Source organism: Sardina pilchardus, chromosome 24 (genome assembly GCF_963854185.1).
Source record: "Sardina pilchardus chromosome 24, fSarPil1.1, whole genome shotgun sequence".
NCBI lineage: Eukaryota > Metazoa > Chordata > Actinopteri > Clupeiformes > Clupeidae > Sardina > Sardina pilchardus.
This window is the reverse complement of record NC_085017.1, coordinates 16884558-16898638: the sequence shown is the minus strand read 5'-3', so window position 1 is coordinate 16898638 and position 14081 is coordinate 16884558. Positions and strand designations below refer to the sequence as shown.

The window sequence follows — 14081 nt, the reverse complement described above, 5'->3', positions numbered from 1 at the left end:
TCACATTAGGGCTTCTTTTATTTTATAAAATGTAAAATTTTACAATTTTAATGACTATAATCTTGGGATGAGAAACCCAAATCTTACACATGAACACATGCTGTGTCTCTCTTTTCTTTGTCAACTGCCGCATAGAGGAGTCAAAATTAAGTTTGTTGACGTTTTTGCATCCTCGCTTTTTACTCATGACTAAGTGATTAATGAGGCATAAAGTTGCCTCAGTGCCGGAACAAACAGCACCTGATATTTCTGGCGTGCTGTTTCAGGAGAGTCTCCGCAGCCAGAGAGCCCCGCTCCCCCGCGTGACCTGGTGACCTCTGAGGTGACGGCACGGAGCTTCCGAGTGACCTGGACACATGCGCCCGGCGCGGTCGAGAAGTATCGCGTGGTGTACTACCCTGCCAAAGGAGACAAGCCAGAGGAGGTGTGTGTGTGTGTGTGTGTGTGTGTGTGTGTGTGTGTTTGTGTGTGTTTGTACACATGTCTCTGTGTGTGTGTGTGTGTGTGTGTGTGTGTGTGTGTGTGTGTGTGTGTATTTCTGAGATTTGCTTCTGCACAATTTCCCTCACTAACAGAGTGAGTATCCAACACTGATATGAGTGCCACCACAGAGGTGTCTCTTGAAACCCTCAAGATCTCCTGCTGTCACACATACAAATTGCTGCTCAGTCTCAGCGTCACGCACCAACATGCACACACACACACACACAGAACCACATCTGGACCACATCAGCCCATCCTTCGCTTGCGTTCCTCCTGAATGCAGCTTTTTGCGCTGCGACAGACATGAGAAGACGAGGTTGAGCTGTGCTGCCGCAAATAAATGAAGGCTCATGCTGGATGTGCTGATGGCACTTGGCCCCCTACCATCTGTTCGCAGGGGATGAGCAGCCTTGTTTTTGTGTTGACTTGTGCAATGCATGTGTTTGTGACAAACAATGTGTATGTGACAGACAGGGTGTTAGTGATTGACAGCTTTTGTGAGCATCATGTTTTCAATGATTGATAGATGAAAAGAGAGAGTGAGTGAGTGAGTGAGTGAGTGAGAAAGAGAGAGAGAGAGAGAATATTTTTTCTGTGAGTGTGTGCATGGCGATGAGATGAATTTGAAGTTTGAGTGTTGATGTTTTGAATGAGTACAGTCTGTTTTTGTGTGTGTGTTTGCGTGTGTGTGTGTGCATGTGTGCTTGCCTTCACTCTATAATAACCACCATGGTTGCCATTGCACAGGTGGTGGTGAACGGCAACGAGAACACGGTGGTGCTGCGCTACCTGAACTCCCTGACCGAGTACCAGGTGGCCGTGTTCGCCGTCTACAGCAACACCGCCAGCGAAGCGCTCCGCGGCACCGCGACGACACGTGAGTGCCTCTGAACTGAGTGACTCACCCCTGACTCACGACCCAACACAATAGCACTGGGAGGGAAAAAGAGCATTACTGTCCCTTAGAAAAAGCCCATCTTACGATGGCTACTGAACAGCAGAACGGCAAACTAGGGACAAGAAATCGTCCCCCCCCGATAATTTTGGTGTGGAAATTGATCTAAAGGCAGGAGAGAGGAAAGTAGCATGAATAGCACTGATGGAATCAGAAAGAAAAAGTATGATTGCAGGTCTTTAGAGTGCATTAACCAGCTGGCAGAATTAATGCGATGGACAAAAACACAGGACGTTCCCTCCACTCACATCGCAATCTACAAGCCCGTGTAATGGTCAAAAACCAATTTTCAATTGAAGATTCTGCAAAGGAACAAAATGTGATTCTGTCTGTGTGCCACTAATCACTACATGGTGTGTGTTTGCTACATCAGGAAACAGGTTTAAATGGGAGTTAATGCTGTTGCCTAATATAGCCCCTTCTCTTTTCCTTTGGGGGCTATCTGTGCAACACTGCTCCTCGGGACTGCAATCAGGGCCCACAATCACACTTCTCTGTTTTTCTATTATTCATTGACGGCCGAGTGGAATTAGGAGCCGTTATTGCATGCCTGCGTATATCAGTGACAGACTGACCTTGCCTCAAAGTTAATAACGTCGTGAATTGGGGATGGTTGTGTGTGTGTGTGTGTGTGTGTGTGTGTGTATGTGTGTGTGTGTGTGTGTGTGTGTGTGTGTGTGTGTGTGTGTGTGTGTGTGTGTGTGTGTGTGTCTTTGTGTGTGTGTGTGTGTGTGTGTGTCTGTGTGTGTGTGTATGTGTGTGTGTGTGTGTGTGTACTGTATGTGTCTGTGTGTCTGTGTGTCTGTGTGTGTGTGTGGGGGGGGGGGGCAGCAAACAGCCAAGCAAACTGATAGATGGTGACTGTGGCTTGTCCTCTGACTTTGTTTCCCCCCTAACTTTGCCTCTCTGCCTCGACCACAGTGGCCTTGCCCATGGTGGACAACCTGGAGCTCTTCGACGTCACTCACAACAGCATGCAGGTCCGCTGGAAGGGCGCGGCGGGCGCCTCGGGTTACATGATCCTCTACGCCCCGCTCACAGAGGGGGACCCGGCCGACGAGAAAGAGGTGAGCGGAGGAGACAAAAAGATGGAGAGATGATGGTGGTGGTGGCGGCAGGGTAATGATGGGTGTGAGGTTTGGATTTGGGAAGATTAACATTTCAGGGGTGGGTGGAAGATGGAGTGAGTGAAAGGGTGTGAAGGGTAGATAGAGGAACCGGACAGAATGAGAGAGAGAGAGAGATAGAGAGCGGGAAGAGGGTGGAAAGAAAATTGAGGTCAAATTGAGGGAGTAGGGTATTATTAAGAGTATCCATTAGAGCTTTTCCCAGCTCCTAATTCTCATTAGGAGATAACACTCCCTTCAGGCAGAATAATCACACCAGATTCAGGCACTCCATTTAAAGACCCGTTCACTTGCCAATTTACCACTAAAACGTGTTCCTACTCTAAACTGGAGAAACCTAATCTCTCTCCATTCATGTTTCCTTGGGTTTATGAGTTGGTCTAGATAGAGGGATGGTGTCGCTACCCTCAAGGACTGAGGACTTTACTGCTCCTATGGGGGACTCTGCTGCTGGGCATTCGCAGAGACATTTTGCCCAAACGGAATCTAATCTTGTTGTTTTTGGTGTGTGTGTGTGTGTGTGTGTGTGTGTGTGTGTGTGTGTGTGTGTGTGTGTGTGTGTGTGTGTGTGTGTGTGTGTGTGTGTGTGTGTGTGTGTATGCGTGTTTGTGTGTGTGTGTGTGTGTGTGTGTGTGTGTGTGTGTGTGTGTGTGTGTGTACGTGTGTGTTTGTGCAACTAGGTGAAAGTAGCGGACACTGTGACAGAGGTCGAGCTGGAGGGTCTGACCCCAGACACCGAATACACAGTGACCGTCTACGCCATGTATGGAGACGACGCCAGTGACCCTATGACCAGTCAAGAAACCACATGTAAGTCACAGGGAGAGCTGTCCAGGAAAGCATCGCTTTGTCATTCACTCAGTTTCTGTAGCCTGCAGTCGCATCATGGTTCAAGATGTAACTGGGATGCTTAATTATGCTGCCATAAATTATTAACAGTCATATAATAATATACCCTCAGAAAATGATAACAGACTAATCAGATCATGAATATTTTATGATCTGTACCGGTATCTGGAGAGACCTAACACATCAAAACAGACGTCAATCTAATCTGTGTGTCCAAGATCTAGTTTAAGTATGCATACTTATCATATGTAACTGTAATTGTGCCTTATATTAGTTTTTTTTATTAGTTTTATGAGTAATTTTATTAGTTTAATGAACTAGTTTTATGAACTAATTTGAATTATTTCATCAGTTTTATGAAGGATCAGTCAAACCAATCAAGAGAGGAATATCATTTTCATTAGCAATATCCTTCCCCATCTTCTACAATTTTATTTTATTTTAGACAGCAGGCGGGTGGGGAGGTGGGGGAGTGGGGGGTAGCAAGGAAACCACAGCTTGTCCCTGTACGTTTTTTTTCAGGGCAACTTTAAAATTCTCTGCCCGGGCTTCTTCCCCATTCGCGGTGTGAGCACCTCTGCTTGCGCTGTTCCGGCTCTGAGCTGCTGCTAAATTGAGAAGAGTGAACTCTCCTGCCCCCGGCCGCTCTGATGGAAAAACTGCAGAGCCCGAGCTGTGCTTGGTGAATTACAAAGCTTACGTGCCTAATTCTTAGTCCAAGGGCGTCAGAGAGAGAGATAGAGAGAGAGAGAGAGGGAGAGGGAGAGAGAGAAAGAGAGAGACAGAGAGAAAGAGAAGGAGGCCGTGTTTAGCCGAGTGAGGTGGGACTCTGTCCATGGTTAATTAAAGTGTTTATGGTTTATGCAATGACATTGGGAATCACCCCCTCATGTGTGTGTGCCCTACCCTTGCACTTTCTATCTCTTTGACTCTTCATCCCTCTCACTCATCCTCTCACGCTCTCTCTCTCTCGCTCTCTCTCTCATTTTGAGGTGAGGTTGTTATCTCAGATTTAATTATTACCCAAGCTAAATTCATTTGGTCGTTAACTTGCGCTTCAGTGTTAGTTTGACCTGCTCGTGCATTTGTATTCCAGCCTTTATCCATAAATAAACAGTTCTCATCTCTTTTGTCCCTCTTTGCTTGCCCTCTCCTCCCACAGTGCCGCTCTCTCCGGCGCGGAACCTTCGCATCACGGACGTCAGCCACAGCACTGCCCAGCTGAGCTGGAACGAAGCGTCCCGGAAGGTCAGAGGTTACCGCATTGTCTATGTGAAGACCAGGGGCGCAGAGACCAAAGAGGTATGGGCTTCTGTACCACTGCTTATGTTTTTTGGTCTCCACTGAAACACGTATGCAACAACCAGTACAGCCTTGATTAAATATATACATCAGCTATTGTTTAGCAACCTTGAAGAAAAACTTGACAAAGGCTTCTAAGCCGAAACGTTGTTTAATAAAATTTGGGCATCAGAACAAGAGTGTGCGGTTTCCTCCATCCTCTTTAAACTACAGTATTACCGTGACCAGCACCTCGCAAAATATAGGTGTGCGCTGCTCTCTCTTTATACAAATTGTTTAGCAACCTGCCATCGCAAAGAGCTACCATCACACCACATATTCACTACCACAGTGCTGTGTGGACGTAGTGTTTCTGTGTATGAGGTTGTACATTTTGAGCCCATGATATTTCCCTACTAACCTCATGTTGTCCTCAACATGTTTTCGCCCAGTTTGAGGTGGGACCCATCACCACTCAGCTGCTGCAGAATCTGACCTCGCTGACGGAGTACACTGTGGCCATCTACGCCAAATATGCCGAGGGTCCCTCTGAAGCTCTCAGGGGCAGCTTCACCACCAGTAAGAGCCAGTGCTCAAACCTTTTGTAGTGGCGTGAATATCTATTCTAGAACATGGCAGCATGCCATTATGTTTGCCATGGATACCGAAAGAACAACAGTCATGATTGACCAATAATGGTCGGGGTTTCCCAGATTCGTTAAGAAGCTCTTAAGTGCTAAGAACTTCTTTGGAGCGTTGTTAGAACGTTCTGATAGCGCTCCTAAGAAGTCTCAGCACTTAAGAGCTTCTTAACGAATCTGGGAAACCCAGCCAATTTTAGTATCTTTTGACATAGTGTTATCATGTACTTGTATGTTCTTGCTTGTATACCATTACATGTACATACTGGATAACTGTGGAAAATTCATTATCTGTGAACTGTGGAAAATGTGTTTTTTGTGTTCTATAATATAAGTGGCCAAGGATAAACATTTCACTAAGATGCCTGTTTAGATGTCGACTATGTGAGTGTTTTCTTGTGTTTGGATTCTTGCGCTGACGTTGTTGTGTGAGAACGTCCTCTGCTTCTGTTGCAGAGACGGTTCCGGAGCCTTTGAATGGGCAAACCAAAGAGGTCGGCGAGACCAGCTTCAGGGTCAGCTGGCGGCACCCTGCCACAGACATCGTCCTGTACAAACTCCTGTGGGGAGAGAGCGACGGCGAGGGAGACCTTGAAGAGGTGTCTGTCTGTCTGTCTATCTGTCTCGCCATGCGTGTCTGCTTGTCTGTCTTCAGATGTGCCTGTCTTTATATATGTGTGTCGGCCTGTCAGACATCATACATGTGCCTGTCTGTCTGTCTGTCTGTCTTTCTGTCTGTCTGTCTGTCTTTCTGTCTGTCTGTCTGCCTCTGTCCATTTGTCCATTTGTCTAGCCTGTGATTCTGACTAGTGTACTGTGTAACTCAATCCATCCTCTTTCCCACATTTATTCAAGGTGATGGTGAATGCCCAGACCAACACCTACCTTGTGACTGGCCTGAAGCCCGACACTGAGTACGAGGTGTCCCTCTCCGCCATCTACAGGGACGAGTCGGAGAGCGAGTCTGTCATCCTGGTAGAAACTACTGGTATGGACAGAGCTGGACAGAACACAAAACAAGATGCTACAGTAGCTAGATTCTGTGCAGTGTTCACCCTCGATAGATTTGAATCTAGACATTTCTAAGCCTTCTGTAATGGTAAAAAAAATCTAACAAGAACCTAATTACTCTCTATAAAGCAGTTTTGAGTCGTGAGGTGAGGCTTAGCTTTGTTCATGTTCTGCATATTTCTTGTAGTGGCAGGAACCGCAACGGTCAGGACCACCACCACCACAACTGCAGGTGAGCTTACCTCAGCATTTTTTTTCCCTTTCCAGATAATGCATATATGTGTGTTGGATTTGTTGATTCAGCAACAAAACCATAAAGTGAAATGTATTTTGGGACTTCTGCGTTCCTATTCAGACTCCTATTACATTTCTTATGTGAGATACTGTATATATAACTGGTTCATATAACCAGTAACTGGTCTATAAGATTAAAATATCTAATAATAATGCATCCATTTATCCATAAATCCATCCAATAACCTCCTGATAATCCATCCATCATGTGGTACTAACATGTTATGTATAGATTGGTTATTTTATTGCAATCTGATAGCTTGATGGAGAACTAAATATGAATGGCAGTGATTGTGTTGAGGCTCTATTGTTGGCATTGAGGGATTGCTCTCCCCCAGTCTCCCACCATGTAAATATGCCAGGCACGCTAAAGCCTGGCCCAGCTTGGCAGCTCCATGTACTGTAGATTCTGGCGCTGGCGCTGAGAAGATTGCCCACCCACACACCTAGACGATAGTTTACAAATTGAGCTAATACCAATGCTGGATGTAGGAGGGGATGAATGGAAGCATGTGTCAGTGACCGATTACTGTTACTCTTATGAGGATTTAACCGGATACTGTGAATAAATATCCCTGCAACACCTGCTGACCAAATCTGTAGGAGGTCTTTGTGGGTTGGTGTATTTATACAAATATTAGAAATCCTCATAAAATATTATTGTAAATCCCCAAAACAAAGGCAGACTGAATGTGAACAGGGACTTTCTCAGGAAACAGTGTGGTCTCGGGCCAAACGTTGGTGTTCGTACGGTCACACTTTGTCTTGTGAAATTAGGCTTTAGATAGCCTGGCTAGCGCCTACCACTTCTCAAATGAGACGTGGTCTGGCAACCAGACGTTCATTTTTTCGTATTTGAAAAAATGCCCAGATCCGTTCATTGGGCGCCACGGATGTCTATCAAATGCGTCTGTGCATAGCTCATCATGGTCTTGCTTTCTCCCATGTTCTGTGATTGGTCACCAACATCAGGCGAAAATTTGGGTGTTAGTTTCCAGGCGGCCTTTGCAGCGTGAATGAAATCACCGCGCAAGGCAGGATGGGAACACCCAGGCTACTGTAGTCTTTAGAGGCAATAAGAGATCCCTTTCTCCCCTGCACATTCAGACTCTTTATTCGCATTCTAGATCTTGATTTGATTTAAATATGCAGTGAAGTCTCACAGTCTTTAAGAACAAGCCATGAGATGTCATGTCATATGTCATTTCATCCATTTAGAATGTGTTTACATTGCATGTTTAATTCATCAAGCTTTCGCTTTCCTATAATGGAAATCTATAACAAATTCCAATCCCTCGTTGTCTCCTCAGTGGCGCGTCAGGCCATAAGGAACATGCAGATCAGTGATCAGACCACCTTCAGCTTCCAGGTGTCTTGGGAGCAACAGGACCCCAATGTCCGCCAGTACCGCGTCGCCTACGTGACGGCCCAAGGGGACCGCGCAGAGGAGGTGGTGAGTGTGCTGATCGCTTCTCTCAGTGTCTCCCCTCAGTCTCTGCACCGCGGAGTATTTATGTTTTTGGGTTTTTTGCTTTTATTCGTATAGGACAGTAGAGAGAGACAGGAAGCAAGTGGGAGAGAGAGAGATGGGGTGGGATCGGTAAATGACCGCAGGTCGGACTCGAACCTGGGTCCCCGTGGGCACTCGGACCCGTATATGGCATGAGCGCTGTAGCCTGTTGCGCCCCCCCAAGTCTCCTCACCACTTTAGTCCTTTGTGCTGTTTGGGGTCATGTCTTCTCTCCCCCACTCTACTAGTGGCAAACTTTAAGTAACCAAAAGTCACTCCTAATGACAGAAAGCAAATAGGTTTATCCATTTCATAATGTTTGTTTTTTTAGTACTTCTGTTTAGCTCGTTCATTGTGTTTCCATATGAAATGCGTGCTCCCAGTCCTTTAATATATGCCATGTGTGCTTATATGCATGCGTCACATATTTTGAGGAGTGATGTGTTGCCATTTGGCATTTCAGCACCACTTGTCCAGTGGACAGCTCCTGCATTTGCCGAGGGTCTACATGTTTGTTCAGCCCTTGCTAGTACTGGGCTGCCTGGGTGTGACTTGTTCTCTTTGTTCAAATTTGATTTTACTACTGCCATTATAAATACTTGATGAAGAGAAGTGTGCCTGCATTATAAAATCCAATTTTCCCAGCCTTCATCTGATGGAGGGGTACATGTCACTCGGCGCACACCCAAAGCGCCTTTGGTATTTTTTGATCTGTGGGGCCCCACATTTGGCATTAAATTGATTTGTCAGACTCTGTGCTTCACAGTTGTCATAATTGTGAAACTTCAGCATGTGGAAGGCTAGGCTGCATGCAGTCAGAATGCAAATTATGTATGGAGTGTATGGCCTGTACTGTAGACAGTTGAACTGTGTCACTCTGTGTTTTCTTGATGTGTTGTTGTTAGTATTATGTTACAGTATTTTGAGTTTTGTCTGCTATTCAATTCAGTCAAGCTACTTACATATGCCTGCCGACACAGTTGACTTAATTGACTCTAGTCGTGTAACCTTAATATGCTTTTGGTTAGGATTGTTTACTATATTTTTGCCACTCATATACTAAATAATTGAAGCTTAACTTCTGGCTAAGGTTTAAGTGAACAGCTACACAATGAAATATGTATTCCTTGAGTCTGATGAATGGACTACATTCCCACTCAGTTATTTACTGTGCCAACTGTGCAGTTGTCCTACTTCTGCAATGCATCACCATGCCACTTCCCATTGTTCACTTTTGTTAAGGAGGAATTTAATGACTTTTATGTTCTCCGTCATGAAAGGCTGCGCAGTGAATGCCTACCCTGGCAAGTCCTTGCATACAAAGACAAAAAAAAGAGAAAGGAAACGGGATGAGATTGACACACAAAGCCGCAGAGCGTTTCAAATCCGGTTTCCTTCTCTCGCGTCAAAGAGCCCCCTCTCATCCCTGCCTGGGGAGTGCTAAAGATGCCACGGTCTCAACCCTTAATCGCTGCAACAGCGTAGAGATAACCCAGACGCCCTCCTCCCCTGTCCCCCAACATCCCAGCCTATCCATTTACCAAAAAAAAAAAGCAATGGAGGCAGGTCGGGAGGAGGCAGATTTCCTAGTGTGATTTATATATCGACCCAGTTGTGTCAAAAAAAAAGTGAATCACACGTCTAATGAAATGGCTGTATTAAAAGCTCAGAGAAGGCATATTGTGCCATCTCTCACTTGTTTATTACATTAAATCTGATTGGTTTTGGTTTGCTTTTGAAGTCTTTTTTATTTGCCAAGCAGCTCAGTGTTTGTCGGTGACTGCTGCGGTCCCATTTGTTTAGTCGGTCGGGCGTCGACGGCATTGCTATTCCCTGCCAGTGCTGTGCATAGATATAAAGGACAATGATGAGCTTTAGCTGCACAGTCAGAGAGAGAGGCAAGTAATAAAAATCAGATCTCCCCATCATTACTCAGAACTTGCTGTCTTGCCGAGCGAACAAGCTGATGGTGGTGCTAATGCACTGTCCCGCGATGACCTCCGATGACTGGCTGGCTCGTAGAATTTACGTTTTCGTTTCTAACAAGTTTTGGGTAAAAGCTTCCTGTCGAAAAGTTTCTTTGTAGAGCAAGAGAGAGAAAAAAATCTCGGCTTGAAACTGAACTATTGGCCTTGTTTTGTTTTTAACCAAATGTGTGAAATCTCACAGTGTCACGATAAACTCGTCACTGGGCTTTGATTGTGTGCATACTCCTGCGTATTAAAATAATATACTGTACATGTAAGAGGGCTCTCTAATCTCATGATGGGAAAGAGAGAAAAACTCCTTTTGAGAGGTCAAAAATGTCCCCCTTGAAATAGTTTTCTCTCATGTGATGATTGACACAACATTCTCTACTCGTAAACATAAAAAGATACAGCATGTACTAGTTTATAATGTTAGGTGTTACTGTAGGTGTTTGGAAATACTTTGGCGGTAACGTGGAGAAGATAATGTCAGTCCATTTGAAAGTTGCCTTGTGTCAGTGTCAAGTGTCAGCTAAATGAATAATTATGAAATGTAAATGTACTGTATGTAGCGGTTCAGATCACCCATGACAGTATGCCTTTTTCCCTACTCTTATCCAGAAAATGATCCCAAGCCAACAGAAGAGCATTCTGCTCCAGTCTCTGCTCTCCGACACAGAGTACAGAGTGACCGTCACCCCTGTCTACGCCGAAGGACCAGGCCCCGTCATGGCCCGGACGGGCCGCACCTGTGAGTCTGCTCCGCTTCGTCTCCTGTGGTCAGAGCGCCTTGCCCTACAGTACCTCTGGCTGTTTCTCCATTTTCTGGTCGTCTGTGGTAAACGCGTTTGGTTGAGGTGCGCACATCCACAGAAATAATCCAGGTGCCGGACAAAAGTATAGACAATGGAATGGATTGGTCCGCACACTGGGTAGGCTCCAAAAATACACTTTATTAACTATATAAAAAGGCAACGTTTCGATCCGCAGTGGGATCTTCCTCAGGCTCTGTGGTAAACCCCACTGCCTTTCTCTCTGCTCAGTTAATCAAACCTGTCAGAAGCATCTTAATAAAGGAGTAAAGAGTCTCTGAATTAAGGTCACCATGACAACCTTGAGGAGAGTAAGATCTCCAGGAGGTGTTGGCACAGTTTACAGGGACTAAGGGAACATCCACTGAAAAACAAAATGGCTCTTCAGCTTTGTTACACTAACCATTTTAATAAGATGGCCTCAAGCCAGAGCTCTTACAAGGTTCTGAAGGAGCTTCCGTGTAGAATTTGTCAGAGGGCTCCCTGTGTTTTTTCTGCCCTGATTTGTACCTTTTGGCAACAAGCTGTGTGTGGCTCTGTATAAACCCTTGCCCATGATTGCCCACAATTTTATGATTATTATAACCCTGTTACAATTTGTTACCTTATGGTTTGGTTGCTTATTCCTGTCTAAGTCTCTAAGACATTACAGAAAAACATGTCTCTGTTTTGTTTAAAAGTTCATAATAAGAAATGATAAAGCAAAGATATGGGAGCTTTTTATTTTGTGTGGGAAATCATAAAGATAACATCACCCTCATTGTAAGTCTCTTTGGATAAGCACTTAACATTTGTGTGCGAGTACGTCCTGAGTTTATAAATATTCCTCCCTTAAAAGGTCCAGATTAATGTGCGTCATTTTCTGGAAATGACAGGAAACGACTACACAAGAGCACAAGTGTATGTTATCGTTAGACCCATCAAGCTTAAACACTGCACACATTCCAAATGTAACTATAGCTTTGGAACAGCGAGAAATGATTTATGAGGTTATTAAATCATATCTCAGGTACATGGAACACCAAAGACAGACTATCTCTTCCTTACACTTTTTCTCTCTCAAGCCATGTTCACCAATTTCTTTATTCTTTACACCCCACCCCACCCCACCCCCCCCCCCCCCCCCCCCACCACCACCCCCCCCCCCCATCCCCACCCCAATCTCCCTTTTTCTCGTAGTGCCGCTGACTTCGCCTAGGAATCTAAAAGTGTCTGAGGAGTGGTACAACCGTTTCCGAATCACCTGGGATACACCTCCCTCTCCCACCATGGGCTACAGAATTGTCTACCAGCCCATCTCAGGTAAGCTGCCTACTCCGACATCTCTTAAGGGACTCGGACATCATTAATCAATCATATTGTATGATCATTTAGTCAATCGCTCAATGCCATCAGTATTTATCTTTGTTTACTGAGTTACTGCCTGTGAGTGGTCTGTGAGTGCCGTGAGTGTCTGGTCATACCAAGCTGGTCCTGAGGTGCGTTCAAGTTCAAAGAAAACAAGTTCACCTTGAACGATCGCCTATGTTTGCGAATTTGAACGCACCTCTGTTTCCTTGAGAGTTGGGAAGCTTCAAACAGTACATGTTTGCGTGCACATTGCGTGTCAACATTCGTAAAGCTGGGGTCTGTGAATGACAAAGTGATTCTGTGATGATGAGGTATTTGACCCTTGACCTTTGCTGCTCCATCCTCTCCCCCTGCAGCCCCGGGCCGTGCCCTGGAGACGTTTGTGGGTGAAGACGTGAACACCATCCTGATCCTCAACCTGCTCACCGGTACTGAGTACAGCGTCAAGGTCATCGCCTCCTACACCACGGGCTCCAGCGAGGCACTCGTTGGGAAGGCCAAGACCTGTGAGTGACAAGTTACACCACACCCCCCCCCCCCCCAACACACACACACACACACACACACACCAACCCCACATTCCGCACATGCCCAAATCAGGTTCCACCCTAAATCACAATCAAGGGCACCGACACCAAATGTCAGACAGATATGTAGCCAATGGTGATTTGCCTGATGAGACTCGTCCCGTGTAAACAGGTTCATTTTCACTGCATCTGAACTTCAATGGCAGCGCAAGGTATTTCAGTCTCAGTGTTTTTTTTTAAGGCAAGTAGATTTCCTATCTACCAAGTTAAGTTTCTTCAGTCTTTCTATAACAGGGGACATCGTTACACTTCATGAGACTACAGGCTAACTGAGTGTTGATTTGACATGTTTGGAAGTAGATGTCTTCTTTTCATTGGTTTGGATACTTAATGGAGACCTCAATACATTTTGAAATCAAGCTTGGGAATTCTGTTAGCGCGAGTGCCTTGCCAGCAGTAACATTTGATTTAATCAGTACTTTAGTGATTGAAAGGAAATTGATGAGGCGGGTTTTTGTTTGCCAGCTGTTTTGACAAGGAAGCACGCACTCCTACACTCTTTTGTATTTAATTATTCACCACGGGTGTGCTTAATTGTTCTGGCTATCCCGTAATCACATACCAACAGCTTAGAGGTCATGCTGAGAGGTCAGTCCATATCCTCTCATCCTTTAACAAGCTTGAGTCTGATAATGTCGCGCCCCCCTCCCCTCGCCCCAGACTGAGACAACCAATTCCGTGGCTGATATTAGGTGCCTAGACAGGCGTGCGTAGTCTGATATCTCTGTCTCGCCATAATTGAGATCATTGTCTTATTAGCGCCGGCACTCCTCGCGTAATCAAAGCAGCTGTGTAATGATGCTTGTTCCTGCCTGCATGAGAATGGGCGATCTGACTGTGGCATCGCCCAGCAGTGGCAGTCAGGCGAAGCGTTTAGCATGCTAATTAGCTAATGAATCAAACCTGTCAGACTTTAGTCACAATCTCAATTTCCTTGGCTAGTTTTGGCATTTTGCAGATTGAGTAGTTGAGAGATTTGCATCCACTTGTATCCACGTTTTTTTTTTTTGCAGTTGCATTTTTTTGGGGGGATTCTTTTAAGCAGTTCCTTTAAAGTTAGTCCATGCATGCAGTCCATGTCATTCTTGGTGATACCAGAGAATGTCTAATAAGCCCGTAGACGGGCTCTGGTGATACGTTGTCAGTCCATGTCATTCTTGGTGATACGTTGTTGAAATGACAAGCAAGTTCTAGAACTACTGCACACAGAATAG

General features: G+C 45.3%; 1 protein-coding gene across 2 annotated transcripts in view; it reads left to right on the top strand.

Moving 5' to 3' along the window:
* The window catches only part of col14a1b (collagen, type XIV, alpha 1b), a 64093-nt gene that overhangs the window by 20420 nt on the left and 29592 nt on the right, over window positions 1-14081 (top strand). For both annotated transcript variants that reach the window (XM_062529595.1, XM_062529596.1), the window contains exons 10-22: window positions 267-424; window positions 1231-1360; window positions 2360-2505; window positions 3246-3375; window positions 4577-4716; window positions 5148-5274; window positions 5793-5935; window positions 6192-6324; window positions 6535-6579; window positions 7952-8094; window positions 10740-10869; window positions 12110-12232; window positions 12637-12786. In XM_062529595.1, coding sequence (XP_062385579.1) covers window positions 267-424; window positions 1231-1360; window positions 2360-2505; window positions 3246-3375; window positions 4577-4716; window positions 5148-5274; window positions 5793-5935; window positions 6192-6324; window positions 6535-6579; window positions 7952-8094; window positions 10740-10869; window positions 12110-12232; window positions 12637-12786 — 1698 coding nt within the window. The remainder of the gene's footprint in view (window positions 1-266; window positions 425-1230; window positions 1361-2359; window positions 2506-3245; window positions 3376-4576; window positions 4717-5147; window positions 5275-5792; window positions 5936-6191; window positions 6325-6534; window positions 6580-7951; window positions 8095-10739; window positions 10870-12109; window positions 12233-12636; window positions 12787-14081) is intronic.